At 41.9% G+C, this 14139-nt stretch overlaps 1 protein-coding gene across 1 annotated transcript in view; it reads right to left on the reverse strand.

The window, feature by feature from the left end:
* phf14 (PHD finger protein 14) overlaps window positions 1–14139 on the reverse strand; it is a 112860-nt gene that overhangs the window by 23063 nt on the left and 75658 nt on the right. Inside the window, exon 17 of the mRNA XM_044171054.1 lies at window positions 3418–3535. Coding sequence (XP_044026989.1) covers window positions 3418–3535 — 118 coding nt within the window. The remainder of the gene's footprint in view (window positions 1–3417; window positions 3536–14139) is intronic.

Raw genomic sequence — 14139 nt, forward strand, 5'->3', positions numbered from 1 at the left:
AAACTGTACAATTTAAGGCCCTAAGAATAGTAAAGTTGTCAGTATGTTGTTTTTCCATTTAACACTTGTTTATTGTGGGGTGTATTGAGCATTGCAGCCTGTACTGTAGGGGTGTCTACTATGGCTTTAGACTTAATAATATGAAGCCAATATCTGCTCCATATATTGATCTAAAAATAAGTATATCTAAAAATACTTATACTATAAAATATATTTAAAAGTATATCTCAGTCATAGTGTGTCTGCTCTGAGTTATGTACGTTTATGTAACACTGATGGTGGTAAAATTGAAAACATGCCAAAATTCTCAAGTGTATAACAGACTTTGTGTCATCAAGTATTAATGTTCTGTTTAAAAAAGCAAACATATTGTACATCAAACTATTGGTATGTGCTGGCCAGGACTGATTAAACAGGACTGGACCTGATGGTCCTCTGGGGGGCTCTACTGTGTCTTCAATCTGCCAGTAAGCACATTTACAAAACCTGTGTTGTTTAATCCCAGTGTTCTCCTCCTCCTTCAGTTACTGCTGTTGAAAGCTGGGGGTGTTGCCTCTGTTCTAGCAGCCCTCATTCTAAGCCTAGCTAGTACTAGTGGTTTGTTTTTGTTTTACAGATTGAATAACTTGATCTATTGGAAAAAAGAAATGCTGATGCAAGGAACACTATTGACTGGAACCAGAATGAAATGATAGTATAATAAACTTTGCTACAATTTTGTTTTAATTTGTTATTTTCTCACCTTTATTACTGAAGAACAGTAATACACTTATCAACATAGGAATAGGAAGTGCAGGGATTGGATTAAGGGCAGCGGAACTTGAGACGATCAAAGGCTAAAGGCATCTCCCGTCCAGACAACCAGACCAACCGGGCCAACCTCACCGCAAACAGAAGAGAGGAAAGAGAGGCAGGTTAAGAGCTAAGCTATCCCAGGTAGGACCTAAGGCTATTCCACTATCCAGTCTACTCCTGGCTAATGTCTGGTCGCAGGAAAATAAAATGGATGAATTAAGACTCAGGCTAACTCAACAACGGGAAATCAGAGACTGCCGTGCCCTCATCTTTACTGAGACCTGGCTGCATCACAACATCCCAGATGAAGCTATCGCACCCGACGGGCGGAGCGTGTTCCGCGCTGACAGAACACAAGACTCTGGTAAGACGAGAGTAGGTGGACTCAGTGTTTACATGAATGATGCTTGGTGCTCAAACGCAGTTAAAGTGGATGGACAACATTTACCAGATGTGGAATTTTTGAATGTCGACCATATTATCTGCCCAGAGAATTCACCAGTGTTTTTGTTGCTGCTGTTTACATTTCTCCAGATGCAAATTCAAAAAACGCACTACAGGAACTGTATGAGGTCATCAGCAGTCACATGACAAACCAACCACATGGTATTTTTATTGTAGCTGGTGATTTTAATCAAACAGACCTCAGAACTGTTTTACCTAAATTCCACCAGCACGTCCACATCCCCACCAGGGGAAACAATACACTGGATCATGTGTACACGAACATTCCTGGCAGCTACAAAGCTCTCCAAGCTTGCCAGAGGAGCTAAACACATTTGATGCTCGTTTTGATCTCCTCCACAAAAAGTCAGCAGTAAAGTCTACTATGCCTCCAGAAGACCGGCCACTGTCAGTATCCACAGCAGATGTGAGAAGAACCCTGCTGAGAGTGAATATGAGTAAAGCTGCTGGGCCTGATATCATCCCTGGCTGTGTACTAAGAACATGTGTCAGCCAGCTAGTCTATCATTATCAGCTACCATCATCACCAGTACCAAGTCTGCAGTGTCTAGTCTGAACGACTACCGAACTGTGGCACTTACCCCCATTCTGATGTAGTGCTTTGAGAAACTGGTTCTCCAGCACATAAAGAACAACATCCCAGCCAGCCTGGCACTTCACCAGTTTGCATTCAGAGCCAACAGATCCACAGAGGATGTCATCTCCACTGCCCTACACTCAGCCCTCACACATCTTGAAAATAACACCTACATCAGAATGCTGTTTGTTGATTTCAGCTCAGCATTCAACACAATCACCCCATGAAACTGACTGGCAAACTTAGCACTCTGGACTTGAGTACCACACTCTGCAACTGGATTTTGGACTTCCTCACAAACAGACCCCAGACAGTTCGGATTGGCGGTCACACCGTCCTCCACTCCAGGGCTGTGTGCTCAGCCCCCTCCTGTTCACGCAGTAGACCCATGACTGCAGTCCCCGACATGGAGACAACTCTGTTGTGAAGTTTGCGGACGACACCACCACCATCGGGCGGAAATAACAATGAGACTTCATATTGGGAAGAAATCAACAACCTTGTGGTGCACAGAGAACAACCTACTGCTCAACGTCAGCAAAACCAAGGAGCTGATTGTTGATTTTAGGAAAAAGGAGGGGACACACCCCTGTTTACATCAGTGGAGCTGAGGTGGAGCAGGTGAATAGTTTTAGGTTCCTGGGAATCAGCATCACTGAGAACCTGACATGGACATCACACATCTCCACCTCGGTAAAGAAAGCACATACGGTTGTATTTCTTGAAACTTAAGAAGGCAAAATTCCCGTGCCAAGTTCTTATTAACTTTTACAGAGGAGCAACAGAAAGAATCTTGACTGGAAAAATCACAAACTGGCGTGGGATGTGCACGGCCCAGGACAGGAGGGCTCTGCAGTGGGTGATTAAAACTGCTCAGAAGATCATTGGTACCCATCTACCGAGCATAAGCAATATCGGTGAGGTAAGTTGCCTGCACAGAGCCCAAAGGATACAAAAAGATAATACCCACCCCAGCCACAGCCTGTTCACCCTGCTGCCATACAGCAAGCGATACATAAATATCTGCCGTACCACCAGACTACAGAGCAGCTTCTTCCCTCAGGCTGTGAGACTACTTAAATCATCCTCAGCACTTGTAAAATAGCTTTTATTTCTTTTGAGTGGTTGGAAGACTAGATAGGCGCTATACAAGTACAGTCCATTTACCATTTTTACCAGCTCTGCGTTAGCCATGCATTACAAAAAGGAAAGGGTCTAACTAGCATCAGCTGTCTCTCTTTCATGAGTCGAGTTTCAGTGATGTCAGTAAGACCAGCCTGTCAAAACTCGGGTAGCTCCATTGTGACCTCAGCACTTACTACATTCTTCTGTAATTTGTAAGGCCTTGATCAGGACTGTATTTATAAGCTGTCGAGAGGAAAAATGTCAATCTCCTAGTTGTAATTTAGAGTCAGAGATATTGCGAATTTGTGACTACTATGATATCTCCCATTTGGCGAAAATAACTACAGACGTACCAACAAACCAGTGGCAAAATGGATGCAAAGCCACCAGCATTTACATTGAACTAAACCCCCCCTGCTTTCTGAGACATGTACCCACATACTGTACACACTAACCTTGGAGGAGGATGTGTCACACTCCTGGCAGATCCAGCCATATCCTGTCTGCTTGGGGGATTTCTTCAGCGGGGGGTCCAGACACCCGAAGTGATAGCAGAGCCGGCACTCATCACACCTGAGGCACAGACAGGAAGGGCATGTGTTACTCCTCACATAAATAAAGCCACTGTCTTCCTACACTGACGAGGCCAGCTAAGGAGCTATAATGGATGATTACAAGGCAGTTAGTCATCAGTCATGAGACTTTGTTAATGCATTCCAAAGTCCCTCTAATCACTCTACTCCCTTGACCTTACACAGTCATTGACTGTCCAGTGGTTCATTTCAGCGGCCAGATAAATACAGGCCTTGTTAGTGTCAGATAAATGCATGTTGGGTCTCCTAAAGTTGGACTGACTGTGTCCTCAAGTGAGGTAACAGGGATCAGACAACACAGAGGACACACACTGAAAAACTTTAATTTGTTTTGTATTGTTTCTTGACAAACAATAGTTTATTCATCTTTTGGTTTTGGTCTCTGTACAGGCACAAGGGCACCAAACTTGCCAAATTCACTGTGATTACCAGACTGACTCTGGGAAGCTGAACACAGTCACTGCACCCAACTGGTTTTCACTAAGAAATAGGACAGCAAGCAGGTGAGGCTGATGGGGATGTCATTATTGTTGCAGGACCTGATGATGGTGCTAGATGAAAAGTCAATTCATCCTGAAAGGAACGTGAATGTCGGATCCAAATTTCGTGGCATTCCATCCAACATATATTGAAGTGGTGGATGGACAGACATTGCCATTCATAAAAAGATTACTTTTTTTTTTTAAATGTACAGTATTTGTTGTTCATTTCAAAAGTTGTTAATACAGTAAACTGGGTTTTAAAACACTGGAACGAGGCTTCAGATAAATTCTACATCATTACAGAGAAATAAAGTAAATCTACTTGTCAGAAGTGCTATTTTTTCACTGTGTCATGTCAGGTTTCTTTGCACTGCATGTCCACTCTTAAGCCCCATTCTGACTTAATTTAGTTTTTGAGAGGAGGTGGGGTGATTTTAACATTACCTGGTGCTGGTCAGTGATTTTATTCCCGTCCGGAGTGTGTATGTGGTAATTTTTCACCCCTTCCCCAGTAATAATTACAGCCACAATTACCTTCTGTATTTCTGTGAACTAGTTGGTCCTCCTGCAATTAAATCCCATCCAGAGTGACGTTCTTGAATTTTAAAATGGATCTCAGATTTTTTTCTGTGGGAAGGGCTGCTTGTCCTTCTACATATTCTACGTCTTTTTTCTTCTTTTTAAAAAAAAATCAGCTCAGTGTGAAATTTTACTTTTGTGTGAAGTCAAAAATGTTTTTGCTCATCTGATAGACAGAAACATGTTAACACCAACGTATAGGCCTATTTGGGCACCAGTACAATGACGGGCACCAGTACAATGACGGAAAAAAAATACTTAATTCCCCACCTCCCCCTGTTAATCTCTTCCGAATGGGGCTTTAGATTGATATTCCATTCATACATCTCCTGCGTTCTTCTTCTTTGTACACTGCTCATTTGTAGTTGCCTGGAAACCAGACAAATCTGCGAGCTCATGTTTTATTTATTCTGGCAGATGTGCCTGGTCCCCCTCCTGTTCAGACAGATTTCCAGCCGCCGTGGCCCGGGTCGGGCCAATCACAACCGTTTATCTAATATGGGGCGGGTTTGATAAGATGACTGTACAGAGGAGCACCATTGAGGCATTTTCGTAAACAACCAAGATGGCTGCTGCTGATGTGGAACGTTCTGTTGAATCCGCTATTGCGTCAGCATTAAACGCACTGGACCTCTGGCTTCTGATGGCAAAAACGGCAACACTCGTTCACAGACTTATCGATGATGCACCATCACACCTCATCTCTGCATGCTGTAGTCTGTTTACATTTTTCCGTCGCTCACGCGTTACGTCACACGTTTCGTTGCTCTGATTGGTTGTCGGTCTTTCCAGAGGCATTTTGGTCTCCGCCCGTTGATAACGCCCCTTGGAAATCGAAAATGAACTGATAGGTTCCAGACTAATTTGCATTTGCGAATTGGTCCGGTGATGTCAGGCTGCATTTGTAGTTTCACGGATTAGAAATTGATCTTAAACTCTGCCCTGAAGATTACTAAAGTCTTAAAAAGTCTCTCTGAACCCTGCAGATACACTCGTCATGATTGTCTTTTTGTTTCTCTCACTGTCTCCAAACCCCTCGCGCTGCCATTCTTTCCTCAGTAATGGAGATGAATAGAGAGGGTTCAGGTTGACCTCCATGGCTGTTAAGCTGTTATCAGATTTTCATTGGAGAATGTTAATCTCCTTCATTGATTAGGACATAATTGGCTCTAATTGTGGAGTGTGTGTGTTCACCAGGCAGGGCGAGCTTGTTGAAGGGCAGTCAGCCTCATAAATGATTAAAAGAAAAGTCTGCTCTATACACCAATGCTTTTAATGTATTTTATTGTGTGGCTATGCAGTATTGACTTCCCTCAGCTGTTTCCAGCTGTTGGGTATTGTATTCCTGCTGACAGGAAATGAGATTTATGGATATGGAGTAAATAAAAAAGGAAAAAAGGTAACTTGCTTGTTGTGCAAATCAGTCACAAAATAAAGTAATGTAGTATGTAAACATATTCCTGTCGTATTGCACGATCTAAGGACCCAAATGCAGAACACAAGGAAGTGGTAAACTGGATTGTAGTAGCAACAGTCTTTATTATAATACAGCAAGCAATCACAGGTAAATAAATGCTCTTCTAGAGCGGACGAGTCCGATGTGGTCCGCTGTAGCCAGTGATGACGTAGCAGACACAGTCCCTGAAGAACCGACTGGGCTCGGAGGACGGAGACGGTGAGTGTAGGTTCTGGGTTTGGCTCGTGTAGCGTGACAGTCCTCACCTTTAGGTCATCACACAACCTGACTCAAATCTGAGTTTGTTTTAACAAAAATACTATGCTTATTGTGGCAATGGACAGAAAAAAAAAGAGACATAAAATAGTGCAGAAGTTAAAATATAGAAATAAAATATAACATTTATAAAATAAATAAATTAAATAGAATATAAAATAGAATTCTGTGGTAGACTGGTGTACAGTGGTGACAAAATGAATAAACTGTAGTAAACAGGTAGTAAAATAAATATATATGTATAATGCGATGTGTGCAGGTATAAACATGTAGTATAAAGTATAAACACACACACACATACATATGTATGTACATATATATGTATGTACATATATATATATATATATATATATATATATATATATATATATATATACATATATATATATATATATATACACAGATGGGTGACAATTTAAGGAAAAAACCAACATGAAGGGTCTTAGCATGAAGCCGGGCCACCTCGAGCCTCCAGAACAGCTGCAGCGCTCCTTGTAAAGTCTGTGGAGCTCCAGTGGAGGGATGGACACCATCATTTATACGCCACCTGTATTTAAACTCATCTCACTGAGATCAAGATCTCTTCTGCGAGAGACCTGAGCACAGCAGAACAACAAACATTACAGAAGGACATGTAGCGTCAGAGACAGTCACAGGCGTCACTAAACAGATGCGAAGATGAAAGTTTATGTTATATCATTTGGTCTTATGGAGCTGGTGGTGGAGCGCGTTGTCTTACACGTTGGTCCAAAATCTTCCATAGGTGTTAAACTGGGTAGAGATCTGGTGACTGTAAAGAGCGGAGCATTTTATTCCCATCGTTTTCATCCTCACCAAACCATTCAGTGAGCCCAGGTGCACGGAAGCATCTGCATTTGATGTGTTTCTCCGCTCTTTTATTTAGGAAAAACCTGACTCAGGTCTACTCAAGTGCTGGCATATATAAATGAGGGAATATTGTGTGGAAGAATGGTGTTCATCCCTCCAGTTCCACAGACTTGGCAAGGAGCACTGAAGCTGTTCTGGAGGCTTGTGTGTGTGTGTCTGTACATATATATATATATATTATATATATATACATATACATATATATATATATATATATATATACAGACACACACAGAGAGATGTAACACAGCCTGTGGTCTCCCCCGTCAGGAAGTTCAAGATCCAGTCACATAGGGCGGTGTTGAGTCCCAGGTCTCTGAGCTTGATGACGAGCTTGGAGGGCACAATGGTACTGAATACTGAACTATAGTCAACGAACAGCTTTCTCACATATGTGCTCCTCTGGTCCAGGTGGGAGAGGGCAGTGTGGAGGGCTAGGGTGATGGCGTCGTAAGTTGATCTGTTTGGCCTGTAAGCAAATTAAAGTGGGTTCCGTGAGTCAGGGAGGGAGGAGGTGATGAAGGTTTTGACTAATCCTTTTGAAGGATCTGCACACATCTGCCCTGGATAATATTAGTGGGCAGGGGTCCTGGGGCCTTTGTACCTCTTCAGCCAGGAAGTTGTTATCAAAGCATGCATGGAAAGCATTCAGTTCATCTGGGAGAGATGCAGACATTATCTCAGCACTGCTGGTTTTCCTTTTGTAGTCTGTTATAGTTCTTAGTCCAGACCACATGCTTCTGGAGTTGGAGCCCTGGAAGTTAGACTCCACTCAGAATCAGAATCAGCTTTACTGGCTAAGTATGTGTACACATACAAGAAATCTGACTCCGGTTTTTTCATTGCTCTCACAGGAAAAGACAAAACAGCTAAGAACAAGGACAACAAAGCTGGAAAAATAATCAGAATCAGAAATACTTTATTGATCCCCGAGGGGAAACTCTTTCGTTACAGCAGCTCACTGTCACGTCAGTGCACACAAATAAACGTAAAGAATAGGCAGGACTGTAGAAAAGTATGTGAAAAAATAAGTGTAAATATAAATATATATAAAAATGGACAAAGTGGAGACAAAGAACACCATGAGTTTAATCACAGCAGTATGAGCAGAGCTTCCTCCACCATGATCTTATAAATGAAGACACTTATTGTAGGTTAAGTTAGTTTCAGCTGTGAGCATTAACAGGTGTGAAGCATTAGTGTTATGGTTACCTGCTGTTTTAATAATATGGACCAAAGGTTTGAAATACAGTAAAGTTAAACAATTAAATTCAATATACCTTGCACATGGATGTACAACAGTGGTTAGACAGTTGACTGAAACTATATTTGAGACATCCCAATATATGATTTTAAAGCAAATCTGCCAGCCAATGAGAAACAAATATAAATATAGATTTTTCAGGATCAGGATGTTTTAAGGATACACAATGATACCTTGAATGATACCTTTCTTCTTAACAGACACATCACTATCACTCCTCTAGAGTTGAGGTATTCATTCCTCACCTCAGCCAATGAAATGAACAGGATATATCGAGGAATCAGCGGGTGATCACTGCTCCTCCACACTGATTCTGTTTCATTTTGTTGGGATTGTTCGGTCTTTTCATGCTGTGGTTTCAGGATGAATATCATGAAATCACATTATACACTCTGTCCAAGAAGCTGTCTGTGCATGATTTATGGCAGCCAATATTTGGATATCAATTACTAGTCCTCAACAATGAAGCCAGCTTTGTGTTTGATGTGTGTTCTGAAAGGAATTAGGCAGTTTGATTGTATCGCATCTGATGGCTCTACAGACAAATGCAATATGGTAGATGGCACCTGTGCCTCAGGCTTTGACTGCGACTGCGACGAAGAGGCTGGCGTTTCATAGGAAGGGCTGAGAACACCTCCAGTCTGAACATATCTGCATTCTTCTGTTCACTTCATGTTTAGTTAGTATCCACAAGGATATCAAAATAGGTTGAAAATGCATTCTGTGGATACAGTTATAGCTATTTTCTGAAGATACTGGTAACTGACTTGTATGACAGAAACCAATTTGAATTCTGGAACTATGACAGTGTTTTTCTCCTGCTAAACAAAAGGGAAAAATCTGGTGGTACTTATGAAATTTTTATGCTTTTCCAAAAAGTCAATACAATACAAAAAGGTGCATAGATTAGATTTTCGAGCTTGTAGGATGTCAATGGATTCATAAATAAAATACTGTGATTTGTGAAAGTGGCTACAATTATGGATTAAAAAAAGCTTCAGTAATAATAGCTATTGAAATCAACAGTTTTTGTTGGAACTACTTTCTACTGAAGAAGTAGTTCATATAAAAAACTGTTCACAGTGTGTTCTGTGGATTATCCAGAGTAACAGGGACACTGTTTCTGGAAAAAGGGGTTGCTTATGAATTTTTCAATTCACCCCTCTAAGAATCACCAACTTATCGTGGTGAAGGGGTTTGTACGTCCCTTTGACCCTGGGAGCTGTGTTTGCCTGGGGGAGGGGCTAGACCAAGAGTGATTCACAGACCTCGTGATTTGGCCAAGAAGGAGCTGCAGCACTTTGCCCGGAACAGGGCTGGCCAGGCCTTGACCCATGGGGGCCGGTCGGGCTGTGCCTGATAGAACTACCCACCACCTGTAGGGATAGGCATTGGGGTTGGGTGCATTGTCAGCCGGGTACATTGTCAGGCGGGTGGCAGGCAAAGGTAGGGACCTAGGTGTGCTGACCCAGGTTCTAGGAATGTGGCTGTGTAGTCACGCGTAGTGAGGGTGAACTGGGAACGTCTGGCTGAGGTCCCTGTCTGCGAGGTCTTAAACTCCCACCTCCGGAAGAATTTGTCATGCCTCCTGGGGGCGGTTGGGGAGGTGGAATTTGAGTGGGCCATGTTCAAAGCCGCTATTGTGTGGAGGCGGCTGCTAGGAGTTGTGGTTAGAAGGTTGTCTGTGCTTGTTGTGAAGGAGACTGTCAAGCTGAAGAAGGAGACCTTTTGGGCTTGGTTGGCCCAGAGGTCTCCTGAAGCAGCAGATATGTACAGGGAGATCCAGTAGGACTGCAGCTATGGAGAAGGACTTTCAGTTGGCCTCAAGGAAGTTCTAGCAAGCCGTTAGATGAATCAGGAGGGAAAAGTAGGTTTGGGTTGAGGCTGTAATCAGCAGGAGAGGAGAAATGCTGATGCTGACATATTGTCGAGCACTGGAAAGACCACTTTGAGGAACTCCTGAACGTGACCAACCTGTCCTCTGTGGAGGAGGCAGTTTGAAGACTCGGGAGGAGCCTCACCCATATCCCTGGCAGAGGTCTCTGAGGTAGTTAGGAAGCTCCTCAGCAGCAAGGTGCCAGGAGGGTATGAGATTTGCCCTTAGATGCTCAAGGCTGTGGACGTTGTTGGGCTGTCAGGGCACGCCTCTTCAATGTCATGTGGAGGTCGGAGACAGTGCCTGCGGTAGGGCAGACCAGGCTGTTGGCTCCCATTTTTAAAAAGGGGGAACTGAGGGTGTGCTCCAATTATCGGTGTATCACACTGCTCAGCCTCCCTGGGAAAGCTTATTCCTTTTAACAGAAATGTAGGAGTGACATCAGCCACCTAGACTGATTATGTTAAACAGGTTAATGTCAGTTGGTAACAGTACAATTCCCTCTGCTTTCTGGCAACTCACAGAATCTAGAGGGCAAATTATAACCATCAGATAGGAGGAGCATTTCTTTTGGCCATTTTCCTATGTATATTTCTCACTGGACCACTGGACAATTGAACAACTACATTCTGAGTTTATGGAGCAAAGTAAACAAAAACTATTTATTTGAGCCACAATGGCATTACAGTGACAAAAAAATGACAGTGGAAGCAATAACCAACCAACACAACTCAACATCGATGTCAGTACTGGACAGTAACTCACACCACATTATCCACCTTATGTCTAAATTCAAAACTATCCCTTTAAGGAGAGATACATTAAAATAGGGACATCAATAAAGAAATAAATCAATTCATCACATCATCATAACATCAGAAATGGATGATATAAAAAATTCCTTTATTTAAAAGTACAATTCCAGTTCATTACAACTTCTTATTTTCATATTTTTTTTCCATTATCTCTATCAGTTATGATAACTTTTACTCACTAAAGTAACTGCTGAGATTTGGGAACACAGCAACATTGCTAGAAGGGAACAAGAAATTTATGAGCAGTCAGACAATCAGAAAGGTTGGAAACAAGCAGATCCAGATTATCTAAACCGCTTTAAGTTTGGATGTAAAACTGTTAATGAGCAACCCTGTATAATCCCACATTATACAGGAAAACCCTGTTTGTGTACTGTGTCTGTAAACTGTGATGGATGTTTAAAACGGACAGTCATAAGCTAAGTAGTAAGCTAGGCAATAAGCTTACCGTTGGCTTTTTTGTTTCCAACCTGTGTGATTGTATGACTGTTCATGTTTTTTGTCCCATCAGACAATCAGAATCAGAATTACTTTATGTCACTGTGATCCCAGATGTCAGCAATTAACTTATCATTATATTCATAGTGATAGTAATTTATCACTATGAATGATGGCCAAATTACAAAAATAAGACACAAGTTGTATTAAACCAGAACTATCCTTTAAGCAACCAACAGAACACAGAGAGAGATTCAAACCTCCATTTAGACTGACACTACCCAAACTCTAATAAGCATACAGTTGTGGAAGATAGCCCTCTAGCACTAGACTAAGGAAAGCTGTGAAATAGGTCTAATAATATACCTGTAGTGTTTACACATTAAGCGTGGTAGATTTACTCAAATCAGAGTAGGAATTTAATTGGCATAGATAACTGGCATCTTATGAGCTGTAGGGGCATAAACTAACAGCTGCAGCACATTAGCACAAATATGCCGAGGCAGGTGGATCTCTCTCACACACTCACAATGAAACACACGCACACACACACACAGCAAAGAATCTTGGATGGGCTGAGCAGGCATATCTGCCTCGGAAACGATGGGAATTTAAAGTGCCCTCCGGCCACCTAGTGAATGGAAGACAAATGACCAAAGTGTGTGTGCTCCACTAATGAGCTCACTCCTTTTGTTGCACACAAACCGCAAATTGATTTCACATGAATCTCCAACTAAGGCGAAAAGGAAGGAGCAAACTCTTTAGTTTCGCTGCTGAAGACTTTTCCAAAGACCTTCCAAATTCACAGGAGGGCTCTTGTTATTTAGCAAGACTGTGATGACTGCACACATGCTTCTCTAATTACTTTACCTTAATGAACCCTTTGTAATGTTTGTTGTGTATCGTAGGGAAGATCTTTGAATTAAAGCAGTGCTCACTGATGCCAACGCAGGGTTTTCTGTGTGTGTGTGATAATGTGGTTTTTAATCCTCATTTATCCACGGAGGGTGGGCTAAACTCCATCCTCTTTTTCAGCAAAATTGAACTTTAAATTCGGACAGTTCCACACATTCACACTGAGAGCTGACCGACACAACCACAGTCCACTGCTGTAAGGGCCTGGCAACAGTTTCTGAAAGAAAGACATTCTATTCAATGCGGTGAGAGGAATTGCTCATGAAGTAAATGCATAAGGAGCTCAGTTGTGGTGAACTTTGCACTGTTGACTAATAGTGCTGACTTTTGAGAGAAGGGAAGGGGAAAGCCCTGAATGAATGCAGCTGTCATAGTATTAACTGTGTCAAGCTAATACTATAACACAGGAGTCGAGTGTAAATACATCTCTCTCCATAAACTGGAAGTTAGCAAGCTAGCTACCTTGGTGGGCTATTGTGGATCGCTAGCACTAGTTACTAGTTAGCTAGCATGTTACAGATTAGCTTGCCAGCCACAGTAGATTGCCAACTAGCTATCACTTAGCCACCAGTTCCACCCATTAGGCGAGGATGCACAAATACATTTTGCTGTGCCACCATCTGGTGTGAAACTGCACTAAGCGACAGAAACAGGGAACATTTGAACATTTTGGGAAATTTTCTCTTTTGCCCAATAGTTATTCAATTGATATCAATTTCATGTGCTTGTGTTTTGAACACAAATGTATACAGGACACATTTAGCCTAGCTTAGCTCGAAGATCACAAGCAGGGAGAAACAGCTAGCAAAACAAACAGACAAATCTAAAGCTGTTTTATCTGTTATTTATTTCCCAAAATGCTTCAGTATCTTTCTTCTGTTGAGAAAGCAGTGTCATCTATTCATTCCACCACTCCACGCAGGTATTCAAGACAGCAACCAACCAACTATCTAACAGGACTGTTCTGTCTGGCAACTTTGGTCTGTCAGCTGGCTGTCAGGGCCAAAATTTTATTTTGTCTCACCTGCCAGGGGCTTGCACACAAAAATATAAAATATTTCCATTGGTAATACACATTTTGTTTGTTCAGGAAAGAGGTTACTGCCACACTATAAATCAGTGCCTACCAATTGACCACTATAGCCTGATACTGAAGGTTATGCCAAAGTGTCTAAAGATACAGTACCACATATACAGCCACAAGATGGTGACTCCAGAAAACTCTGATTTTAAAGAAATTTATTCAGAAGGAACCAGAAATATCACACACTGTCCAATTAGTGCAAATGATTGACAGTGTGTGGGATTTCTGCTTCCTCAGTTAACATAGTTTTTGGTCCAACACTCAATGTTGTGCAGGAATATTAAAAGTATACAAGAGTATTTTACCTATAGAACTCTATTCAAAAAGTGCCCATTTCTTTTTAAAAACACAGCAAACAAATGCATGCGATCATCAAAGTTATTACAATTTATATTGAGGGGAACATGAATGTGTGTAACAAAATTTATGGCAATCCATCCGATAGATGTAGAGATATTTTACTTAAAACCACATGTCAACCTCAGGGTGGTACTACAGGAAAGTCAGAAGA

The sequence above is a fragment of the Siniperca chuatsi genome, linkage group LG17 (assembly GCF_020085105.1).
Source record: "Siniperca chuatsi isolate FFG_IHB_CAS linkage group LG17, ASM2008510v1, whole genome shotgun sequence".
Taxonomy (NCBI): domain Eukaryota; kingdom Metazoa; phylum Chordata; class Actinopteri; order Centrarchiformes; family Sinipercidae; genus Siniperca; species Siniperca chuatsi.